The 12707-nt window shown below is 35.1% G+C and overlaps 1 protein-coding gene across 41 annotated transcripts in view; it reads left to right on the top strand.

The window, feature by feature from the left end:
- The window catches only part of RIMS2 (regulating synaptic membrane exocytosis 2), a 489705-nt gene that overhangs the window by 130680 nt on the left and 346318 nt on the right, over positions 1 to 12707 (top strand). For all 41 annotated transcript variants that reach the window (XM_049817916.1, XM_049817521.1, XM_049817538.1 and 38 more), the window contains one exon: positions 2176 to 2486. In XM_049817916.1, coding sequence (XP_049673873.1) covers positions 2176 to 2486 — 311 coding nt within the window. The remainder of the gene's footprint in view (positions 1 to 2175; positions 2487 to 12707) is intronic.

Here is a 12707-nt window from a genome sequence, read left to right on the forward strand (position 1 = left end):
TGGAGTGCATTATCCTGAGACAAAATGTGGCTGTAAGCCAAGGACATAGTTGCTCAAGTGTTTAGACTGTGATATCTATTTTTTGTGACATTTTAACATCTACTAATAGAAGGAAAAATAACACACAAAAACTTTGGGGGATTTTACCTTGTAGTCATTCAAGTTGTTATATATTTGTATACTTAAATAATTGTTTCAGATCTGGTCCTTTCATTGCCCTGACACATATATGGAAAGTTTAGAACTTCTTTCAGCTGTGTACAAACCAACCAGAAATAATAAAGGCTTTTAATTGTTACTGATTAAAGAGAGCAAAAATACTTCTGTCTTTTGTGCTGAAATTTCAGTTTGGAGCTTTCATGTACTTTCTAAATTAATTAGCAAAGGTAAACCAGACCTGTTCTTAAATTTGTATTTGAATGATGGCCAGGCCTGAAACATACACAGTATTGACCTTTGTTCTCAGGACCTCCAACTTGCTTCAGACAGCAAGCTGCTGCTCAGGGAGTCTCTCTTTTTTACCCTGCTTTGATATTTTGTTCTGTCTTGTTGAAATCGTCAGACATGAGTTCTCACAGATGGAATATCAGCATTATAAAAAGTTAAGAAGGAAGTTTACCGTGATGGGGCATATTGCCACCATTAAATGGACAAGTGGTGCCTCCTTTTCCTGCCCCAGTATGGCAGTTTGTGAATGAGGTAGTCAATGAGTTACCTTGTATCCAAGTAACCTTCTATATGACGCTTTCATCAAAACATTTTTGGCGAGACTTGACTGGACAGCATGGTCTAAATTTTCTATTAGATAGCTGTCTGGACAATAAAAGTAAGATACAGATTGCAGCTTCTGAAACGTTTTCTGGTGGACTGAGGCAGATGTATTGTGGAGGTAGAAGCTACATTTTCCATGTGATTCAACCATGGAACTAACTGCATTTAAAAGAATAATGAAGAGCATTAATGTAAGCCTTTGAATGTCCCGTACTGTAAACCCTTGAAAAAGAGGCAGCTTGGTGTAGGATTAAAACTGTAGGCTTGATAACTAGGTTGAAGGCTGAATGTAGACATTCAAGGAACATGTAGCAGAAAAGATACAATTTTGTCTATGAGCTAAGACAAAAATATATAACAGAAGAACTGAGTTAAAGCTAAAGAAAAATGGAGATTAAGGAGTGAAGGACTAAACTAGTGGTGAATTAATGCTTTGTACAATCGAAATTTTAAGATAACACAATAACCAGTTTGAATTTGCCATTGTATTAATAATCGGTCTTTTGTATTTGATTCATTACATCCTGATTTATTCTCATGTAACAGAAGAACTGAATGTGAAATTAATTTACAGATAATTGGCATTGGCAATTTCCTGCACTGCCATGTGACTAAGGTGATCGGATACAAAAGCTTTGCAAGCAAGTACATTTTAGAATATTAAAAAAATCTCATTACTATGCAGAGGATCTTACAACTGAGAAGCTGTAATCATTTTAATAATTTAGTAAGCATACAGAGAAAGCTAAATCTTGGCCATGGAGACACTCACCACCTTATATATTGTGTTACTTTATTTATAAAATGGCTTTGATTTACAATGGCTTTGAAAAGCAAGTCACTTTTTGAAGCCAGCTTCTTCATGTAAATGTAAGATACAGATCACCACTGAAGTAAATCAGCAGGGCATTTTGGACAATTATAAAATTACTTGTTTGCAACAGGAGAGGATCTATTCCAAAGTTCCTCACTCTGACTTAGTAAGAGATTAAATGTTTAATGCATCTTCATTTTTTTATTCCTTTTTTCTATCATCCTATCATCCTCAACCTATAGTCTTCATTTTCAAATATTACGTTTACTGCCATTGGAATGTCAATATGTAGATTCTTTTCATTTATATTGCTACTGTCTGTGGTTTTCCCTTGTTTTACAAATGATGCAGCAAAAGTAGAATAAAAGTATTTTTGAGTTTGTATTTTTTTCTGAAATGATTTCCTCCAAGGTTGTACAGACATATTTTATTGTGCTGTGGCTAAACTATTGTAATTTTAATAGAAAGAATTAAAATAGTATTCTTTCTGCCTTTCGAAATGACAACAATTATTTGATATATGCTTGATGAAAACTTTGTGTACAGTGTTCACAAGCTAACAGATTTTCCATTTAAATGTGTTTGAACAGGTAATGTGGGTATGTAACTTGTGCCGAAAACAACAAGAAATCCTCACAAAATCTGGAGCCTGGTTCTATAACAGTGGATCAAATGCACCACAGCAGCCTGACCAAGAAGGTAGTAGAGGTTTGCGGAATGAGGAAGCACCTCAAGAGAAAAAAGCAAAGCTGCAGGAGCATTTACAGTACCAGGGACCATCAGGTGACATATCCACACAAGTTTTGGACAAAAACAGATCTCAAGGGCTCACAAGGCAAGACTCAATTAAGAATGGTTCAGGAGTAAAGCATCAAGTAACAAGTGACACAACGTCAGACAGGTAAGAAAGTTTTTGATGTTTATACTGATAAGATCTGCTAAATTTATGCTACAATTTTTATTTTGTCTTTTTAAGTTTTATCTCATTGTTATTCTATAGCCTATAAAATATATACTGGGCTTCTTGAAACAATTCTAAGAAGCAGCAGCTGAGGAGTCTCTTATTGTATTCAGATTGTCACAGACAATGTGTGTTCTTCATTCCTTTCCATTAAAAAAACAACATGGAAAATGACAGTTGCAGTGTGACAGAGCTTGTCCATGTGTTTGCAACTTTCTTGAATTATAGTCATTGTGCTGTACAGAATGTTACCATTTTTCTTTTGTGGCTACTAACTTTATAGCAGAATCTTAGTAATCCAAAACAGGGCTCAAAAAACCAAGTTAATGGAAGATGGTGGCTGTCCAGACTACTGAACTAAATTATCTGGTAGTACTTGCAATACATAGTATTGAAGATGGTGAAATCTTTGTGTGATGACCTTGAGTCTTTTCATGGTTTCTCAGTTTCTTGCTGTTAGTTGTTGTCATTAGTATGAAAATTTTTTTCTTCAATGGTTTATCTCAGTGTTACTTGGCATTGGTTGAAACTGTGGCTGTTTCAGCACTAATGTAGTAAGACCCAGTTTAGCCAGAGGCTGGAGCTGGAAATTCCCTCTCTTTATCTTGACGTGATTGTACCAAAAGGCACCAGAAGGCTCTCAACCTCTGTGGCTATGTTTTAGTGGAACACAAAAGTAAAAACTGTTCCATTGAATAAATTTAATTTCTTTCTAAGCAAGACCAGAATAGGACTTTAAATATGGAGGGAGGAGAAAGAAGAGAGTGAGCTTTCTCACGTGTTTCAATGGAAATGATACCCTCTCTCTCCAGAGACCTCCACCTGCCTTGGAATTTGGCAGCCAGAGCAGTATAATCTGGCAGTCTTCCTCTGCTGCCTGGCTATGACCTCGTTACAATATTTATTCCGCAAGCTTGAAACAAGTTAGACAGCTATAATATCTTTTACAGCTAATATAATTAAAATTGTTTTCCTTTTCCCTCACCTCTTGTATTCTACCATATTTTATTTCCTATTTTTGGTCTTATTTGGGAACAAACTGAATGTAATTAATCTAACCCTTTTTGTGTAACTTACTCTGCCTGTTGCCCTTTGCTCTGATTTCAGCTGATGGGTTCAGTATTTAGTGGCCCTGAGTGCTCCTCAGTTATATGCCTGGTCTCTGAGAAATACAGCTGGCAGCTTAACGTGATGCTAAGGAGCAGGAGAGAGAGAGACTGATTCTCTTGTGGTTCTTCTTTTTTCTTAATTTTGCCAGGAAGATGGTATCATACATAAAGTGATGATGAAAAACCCCCTTCTTGTTCTCAGCAGTAATTTAACTCTGAAAGTGTTTTTATATTATCTGCATGCAGTAAGAGAGATGGAGGGAGGGATATACAAATAAATATATAATTTGGATATGTAATATGCACTTATCCTAAACAGAATAGTATGATAAACATGGACAATATAAAGTAATATTTACCAACAGGAAGAATGTAGAATTTGTGCCTGAAATCAGAACCATTCTGCTAATTGTGATCACTTCTACTCACCATATTGTTTAAATCCAGATTGTTTTTTTCAGCCATTATCCTCTTCATGGTTTATTTAGATACTAATACTAGTGTTCCCTAATTAACATGTACAAGTATGTTTAGAGTATATTTATGAGATGTATTACATGCTATTGAAGGTTAGAGGGTCTTCTGAATAATTTTCTTTCCTAATGTTCCTCACCTTAACTGTCTTTCCTTTGCTGGAGATAATGAAAAAGACTCCTCCTTGATTCCCAATCAATGTCTGCTTGGTCAAATGGGCTTTTAGAGGAGAATATCAGCACCTCTAAGAGAGACTATCCCAGAATTCAAGACTGGGGATAGGCCCTAAGTTTGTACCTGTATATGCTGTGGTGCCATTGCTGTTCTCAGCAATAATATTGAGAAGGCTTACGATTTTATTACATTCAACCACTGTTAAGAACAGAAGATAATATATTATTATCTTTATACTGAAGTAATGCATAGAATATGTATCATAATTTGATATAATTTTAATATTAAGATTTGTAAATCCATCTATGTTCTTTTTATTATTATTGATCAAGTTAAGAAAACTAATTTTATCTATTTGAAACTTGCAGTTGTGGTCAAGTGATTGTAGATAAGTTTCCCTAAAGGCTTCTCATCTTCTGTCTTCTTTTCTAATTGCTGGTTTTTTGGGTTTTTTGTTTGGTTTTTTTTTTAACATTAACTGAAAGAACCAGCCAGTAGAGAAACGTTATATGGGAGATCATCATGACAGGTTTTTTTTCCTATTCTTAAATTATTTCTGTGCAGAAATTGAGATACTCTTTTATGGTAGACCATTTGTCTAGATAAGCTAATTCTAGGAGAAAACCACGGTTGTTCAAAATATCCAAAATAATAGGGAAATAACCAAAAAAGTCTCAAATATTTGGAAGTGGTTGTTATTTACCTTGCACAATGTCAATAATAGAAGTAAGTAGAAAGTGAGAACTATATTGTGTTTTATTTTTCATCCCAAACACATTAGTTTTGATACAAAAAATAATTTTAAAAGTTAAAAATAATAAAACACTTGTGAAAAAAAGTAATTGCTAAGACTCTATATACTTGGGTTATTATGATTCGAATACAAAGGTAAAAAGTCATTTTTTATCAAAGTTTTTTTAACATTGGCACCTTCCTTTGATGTTACCAATCATTACTTAGTAGTTCTTTATATCAAGTATATATCTTATCTTGATTGTCTGGAAACAAACTGGTCACAGAGTAAGGGGCAACATTCACTCCTTGAATCTCAAGAACATCAATGCCATTTCTGTTTCATTCCTTACTATATCTTACTTGGTTGTGCTTTTTTGTTTTTCCATTCTTGAGTAGTACTCACCATATTTTTCCTGTTTCCTTTACTGGTGTTATTCTTCCTTAAAATAATATTGTTTCAACCATTAGACTAGTATTCCGTTCCTTTGATGTATGCAATCAATAGATCCCAAACTGTTCAGACAGACAGATAGGTAATTGATTGTAAATCTTCTTTGACTATTTTGATATTTGTTGTCTTAAAGAAGTCTGGGATGATTTTGGATTGCACATCTCCAGGGATGTTTTTCTTATACTGGATCTATTGCGGAAGAAAAGACAAGAACTATTCAGGAGCAAGTAGTTACCACCAGCAGTACACTTTTCCATTATTAAATATTTTTCTAGTTCATATCTAATATTTATAACATGCCTCACAGTGCTTTTAGTGCTTTCTGTGAGGTAACCCCATGGAGAAGGCAGAGGCAGCGAGCACATGGTAGGGTCCAGTGTTAGATTACTTTCAATAATTGACTGTCTTATATTTGACATTGTTTGAGGTGATACTAGCATAATTTGTATCACATGGAGATTTTATGCTAAGGGCACTTGAAAAGTAACCATATGTAGTGGTTTTCACAGACTTAACCTTGTGAGCAGAGTACAAATGCTGTTGTAGTATAACGCTAGACTCCCTGAAAACTGCCAAATGATATGAACCAAAGAAATGCAAAATATTACTCTGTGTAATCCATAGACTCAGAAGGTCCATTCTGAGGTCTGCTGTGCACAGATGGTAGATTTATGGCTGTATGCACTGCCGTTCTTTGATTTGTACTATCCAATTTCACATTAATTTTGGATTATACAAAAGGGTCTTTTATTTTATTTTGATCAAAACCATTCATGTACTCTATTGTTCCCAAGACCTATGCTACTCATCATTCAATACATTGTGTTTTCTTTCTAGCAGCAAAATTATTTGAATAGACATAATTTTTTTTGAGTCATTTTGTATCAGGCAATCAGCTTGTGAAATGGTTGTTTTCTTCATTCCAAAACCTAAGCCAAAGCAAATGTTTATAATGTCCTATTAAAATGTGTATAACTTCCTAATAATAAAAGCTGGGAAACAGGGAACCTTAATGCTGATACAAAGGGGTTTTTTATGTGTCATTCTGTTTGCCTGAATTGTTAGATCTTTAGGTGATGTTGCCTTGCTTGAGTTGTAAAATAATTTTTTTTTCTTGCTCTTGGTAGGATCCACTGTAAAGCCATTTCAGTCATTTTCCACATATGAATTTAGTGTTTTAAATTGTAAATCTTCTGTGACATTCCAGAGGTGTTGCTTTATAAACCTCTTTTCTATATATGTGGCATTTCACTATCCTTTTTAAGCAATAACTCTCTTGAAGTAGGAGACAACCCATGTGTCTTCCCAGTGCATGGTTATGATGTCATTACTATTTCTAATCTAATGCCTATCTGAAATGATGTTGTGTAGTTCAGGTAGATGTGACTGATTAAGTGTGGTCGTCCCCATGTCTGTCCCCGCCCCCCCCCCCCCCCCCCCCCCCCCAGTCTGTCCTTTATGAATCCAAAATGCTTCCAAAATTTGAAAATGTTAACTTTGATTTTACAATATATATTTGTCATGCATTCTATTAGTGTAAGAAGAGCTCTCCTTAAGGATACTTTTAGTGAGATTCAATGCAAAAAAAAAAAAAAGTGAAAATATCATGGAGAAAGTTTGTTTTCATGTTTCATGACTCAATCTATTATTGCTGCATCTGTCAGAGGGTGAGCAATGTCAGAAAAAAAGAAATAGTTCTTGGTATCTGTAAAGATCATGATCCGTAACATCATGATTTAAAGCAAGACTAATGAAGAAAGCTGCCTGAACCCCTTTCAGATTAACTGTAAGGATATGAGATCAAATCATAAAAAACAGAACAAAAACAACAAATTGAGAGAGTGAGCAGCTGCAGAATTGTACAACAGCAGTATTTATTTTCCAGGCCAGCACACATGGATAAAATATATCCTCCTTCTCCCTTCCTTCCCTTCTCCTTTCAGAGATACATATGTATTTTGGGGGTTCATTTTCTATCCTTTTTATCTCAGAAAAAAAGGAGGATTTTCACGGTGGTTTCCACACACTGTAGTGGGTTTGGAGGATGCATTTCATTCTGAGTAAGAACTGCAAACAAGACTGTTGAGGCTACTTGGGTCTGAAGATGCAGGTTTTGTGCATATATTCTTTATGGAATGTATACACGTTTCCCATATGTAAAGATTTTATTCTATTGCGTTACCAGTGGCAGTAGAATGAAAGTGGTCCCCTGTGTCCCTTTGCTTCCGTTCTTGGAAGGAGTGCCAGTATGAGTTGGCAGCGTAGGCTCTGTCTTTTGGGACTGCCGTTGGGGATGTCAGGGTGTGAACAGAGAGAAAAAAGAGACCAAAATAAGAGGGAAGAGGAGGAGAGAGGAAAAAGCAGGCATAAGCTAGCTGAGAAACATCAAAGAGCAGCATGAATTAAATAAATGAAAATGTGTGTCCATCTGTTTCATGTTATATCTTTTTCAAATGGCTGTTCTTTAATTGCTGGATTATGAACAACTGATACTGAGAACACCACTGATGGTAGTTTTTTGCAATTTAAAGTACGACAATGTAACATTAAAGAATCAGTCAATTACATTTTTTTCTGAAAGGCTGAAAACTGGCCATTTCCCACAATTATCACTATTTTTCTTCTGCAACACTTACGACACAGCACTATGGTGCAGCCTTTGATTTTGATTGCTTCTATTTCTGAGTAGATAAATCTTTAGCCCAGGTGTCTCAAAAAAGTGTACAATCTTTACCTGGACCTGTGGAAACAAAGTATATTTGAAAATATGCTCAGATAAAATAGAGGCATTTTAACTTTTTTACCTATGTTTTTTTACCTGCTGACATATTTAAAGACAGTGAGAAATTTAAAATAATTGTACGGAGACAATGTTTAAAATCAGGGAGTTGATATCCAAGAGCCAGACTGGCAATGTTATGTGAAGATTTGTTCGTGTGCAGAAGCATCCACTAAGGACAACAGTGTCTCTAAACCTTTTAGAATTCTTTATATAAGTATTAACTCACATGAATTTATTTTTTTAACATTGATGACCACCACAGTAGAAAAACCACACAATTGTTGAGAAAGCATAATGATATTCTTTCACTTCATGAATAAATCTAATACTTTGTACAAGTATTTTGCAGGTTGAGTTTAAAATTGAATCAATATTCTTTTCCATGCGTGACTGCAAAGAGCTGTTACTGACTTTCCCTGGTGCTAGAACAGGATGCAAAATTTGGGCATTAGAGGTACCCTACAGTATTTTTAACATATTAACCAAAGATTTAAGTTTTACAGGATTTGAGCTGCATCCAAATAAGGTTTTATCTTTATCTTCCTGCTCCTGTTCCAGCATTTTTCACCACTTTGATAGTCAGTCCTTGGAGCTGTAATTTGAAACCAATGTCAATCCGAAAACTGTAGTTTCAGTAGTTTTGCTTTTGTTTCTTGTGTTGTCTATCTTCCACTTCAGTGTATGCTTTGTATGATTCTTGAGGTAATAACTTAGAACAAATCAGTTAGTTTCTTCTTCACAGATGTCCTCTTTTAATTATTTCATTCCTCTACGTATAGGCTTAGGGGTGTCAATCAACATTTCATGGCTATTCCAGTTTTCCGGTAGAAACTAAAGCTATGCTTATCTGCTGTCTTAATCTGGAATGGCATAAAAAGGAAATTAATAATAACTATGGCCAGAGGAAGCAATAGAAATTTATGGGAAGGGAGCCAGAGAAAATGCAGTATTTAATTATTGAAAAGAAGTACCTTGGGTCCCAGAAAGTCAGAAATCCTTCAGTGCATAAGTTTTAATGAAATAATTAGACACTTATGACAAGGATTAAACTACACCTACTTTTGAGGATGAGTAAGGAGTTTGGTACCATCTGTAATGCAGAGTCTCTGTAAGAAGTTCCTAAATGGTACTGACATTGTCTATCAACAGCACAGACCACCTATAGAGGGTATGCTGTTGTTAATAGGTTGCAAGGGGTTGTAGCATCTCCATTCTATTCTAACTTCTGGAAAAGAGGGGGAGCTTTTTGTCTCCACTATCTTTGCAGAACTGTCTGTCTTCTGGCAAACAAAACTGCTTGTACAATCTGTTTGTCTCCTAATATCAGTTTTATGGGTCTCCTGCTCATGTGAATAGTGACAATGCCAACACAACATTCAGGCCGTGCAGCCACACCGTGACTTCAGTGTGGTTTTTTTCTAAGATGTGCATTGCTTCCTTCCCTCCTTCCCTTCCTTCCTCCCCTTTTATTTTCCCCACAGTAGCAGAACAACCAATGAGCTGGTTCTTAAATTTTTTCTGATGATGTTTTATTAAAAGAAATACTTTTTTTTTTTTTTTTTAAAGCCAGCTTTTATCTAGCTGTAGAATCTGTACTGAGTAGCATTGGGCCCCTGACCAATGGTAGATACAATTTGGGATCCTTTTCTTAGAGAAAGCTAGTCTGTTTGGAGAAGAGAAAAAGAGAAGAGGAAACTTTCCTAACTGTAGCAGAACTAACCTACCTTAATAAACAGTCTAAAACTGCTGTTTCTTTTCAAACATTAAAGAGTGTTTTAATTAAACACATAACAAAGAGATTGAACTTCAGCTTTAAGTGACAATCTGACCTTAGCTGCAATCATTCTCTGCAGTGAGCAAATCTCATGTTGGTTTTAGGGAATTTCATTTTCATAATTTACTGTAGGGTGCCTTGTCAAAAATAATTCCATTGCAACATGATGTTTGTATTTTGCTTACTGTTACTGATTACTTGATTTTTTTCTTAATTATGCATATTTGTTGCATTCTGCTTACTGAAAACTAGCAATATTTGACTTTTCTCACTCTTATGCAGAATGATATCAGGGAAGTCTTGATATTCGGTGCTGATATTTGGTATCTTTGAAGTGGAGTTTGGCTTTCCATTGCAGTGTTATGTTTCTGTAGATCACAGCTATGTCTTTAACTGTGCTAAAAGACCATTAATAATCTAAATCTCTAAACACAGAGCGCAGCTGTATCAGAATATTGAACATTTTTTATTAAGTACTAACCACAGCTAACATTTATGGAATTAAATGTAGTTTTGCTTTTATCTAAATTGACCCTGAAAGAAAGCAATACCAGAAAAAAATTTGAGGGTAGTACCATTTTTAGTTTAATTTTTTAAATTAATGAGGCCAGTACCTTTCTGGGTTGAGCATGTCTTCTTAAAGTGCTGTTTTGTTGACCTTGCACAAACATGAATGTTAGAGCTCACTGTGTGTTCATAATCCTTAGTTGTGTTCTGCTCTGTTCTTTGGAGGTTAATTTCTCTTCAGGAGTATAAATAACAGATTTTGTTTGAATTTCATATTTACAAAGTTGATGTGTAAAGGTGAATAAGTTACATCTGTGGAGTGCAGCTGAGGGAAATGGCTAACATTTAATAAAGGACTCTGCTAACTCAAGTTTGTAGTTTCTGGCAGCAAAGTGGTTCTGGAATCAGCAGGAGGCAATTCAATGAATGGCCTTATATTTTCATACTTTTTACCAAAACTATATAAAATAAAAATGAGAATGAATAATTGTTACTGGTTCAAATTTTTTCTTTGGCTCTTTTTTTTTGTGCCTGTAGAAGTCACAAATGATAAAGCAATCACTTCTGCAGTGCAATTTAGTTGTCATATATCTTTTACATGGCAAGTTTAATAATTTTAGTAAATGTCAATCTATTTTATTAAGTCAGATCTGAGGAAAAAAAAAACGAACTAAAAAATGAATGCAATAGGACCAAGGTGACCATATTTTCATAATTAAAAATTACATTATTAAGCAATACTATTTTGTTTTCCACCTTATGTTTAGCATGATTATTCTGTTTCTTTTTCTGACCCTTCTTCAAGCCAAATCCTTTTTTGTCCCTTTATCTACTCTGGAATGTCTTTATCTAGTTAATTATTTATTCTATTAGCTTGTTTTCCTTTGTGTATCATCATCTCTTTCTTACTGGTGTGAGTTCGTACCAAACTCTAGCTAGACATTGGAAGTGTTTTCAAAGATATAGTCATGGTATTCTTTCACTTAAAGACAGACATTCTTTTCTTCTCTAACCCAGTTCTTTTTCTTTCCGCTAGCTCTAGCTCACGTCTCTTCCTCAATTTCCAACAATTCTGCAACCATTCATAAGTGTCCTTTTCAGATTTATGTTAAAGTAATTGGACACTTCTCTCCCAAGCTTTGAGAAATCTTAATTTTGTGCCTTTCAGTAAAAACAGGCCTCACTACATTCTTTACTAGCCAAAAGGAAGACAGCCACAGACATTTTAAGGGAATAGTTACCTGTTCTAGCAAAGTAGTGCAGTGCAATGTCTTTTCAAGTTAAGTAGAAAATGTAGGTGACCTGAAGTCAGTGACTCTTAAAGTGGAGTTTTAAATTCCAGGGTAATGTCTACGTATATGCAGCGGGTTGTGTATATGCAACTTGCTCTGACATCTCTGCATTGTGCAGCACTGTGCCCTGTAATCATGCCCTGGTGTTTCAGAAAATGACATCAGAAAGTGCCTATTTCGGCAGCACTGGGCTTCCTGGAAATGCCATTAGGGACTTGGTAAGTGTATCATCTTCATAGAATAAGAGGAGGTTAAGTTGCTCCAAACACAGTTTTCCCAATTTCTGGTCCAGTGTTTTGTCAGCTGATATTACATGCTTGAATGGGTCCCTAGATGTAGTTTATCTGCCAAATTAAGTTTTTATTATGCAGCTTGTAATAGGACGAACCATGAACTTTGCTGCAGAAAACCCATTTTCTCTGGCAAAAAGAAAACAGCAAGGACAACAGTTCTTATGGTAATATCTTGATAGAAAGCAATGCATTTTAGCTGCAAGAGGTTTTATTCTGTAATGACTTTGTGAAAGTCCTGGACTTTAAATGATAGACTTCCTAGATGGTCACTTAAAAAAAATAATTAAAAAAATACCCATCAAGGCAGATGAGATTAAAGCAGAAAGCATCTGATTTTCTTTGTAATTCCAAATCAACTGGGAAGCTTCAGAAGGACATTGCATTCTAAAGTTCCAAATCAGTGCACAAAACCAATTTTTTTTCACAGAGGTAGATTAATTTTAATTAAATCTTGTTGACTCTGGCATGAGGTGCTGGGCTGACAAAAATGGACCTACTTCAGTTGTTTCTTTATGCTCCAGTTAGAATTCTGAAAAATGTTTAACCTAGAAGAGGAATCACAATTAGTTC

This window comes from Accipiter gentilis, chromosome 2 (assembly GCF_929443795.1).
Source record: "Accipiter gentilis chromosome 2, bAccGen1.1, whole genome shotgun sequence".
NCBI lineage: Eukaryota > Metazoa > Chordata > Aves > Accipitriformes > Accipitridae > Astur > Astur gentilis.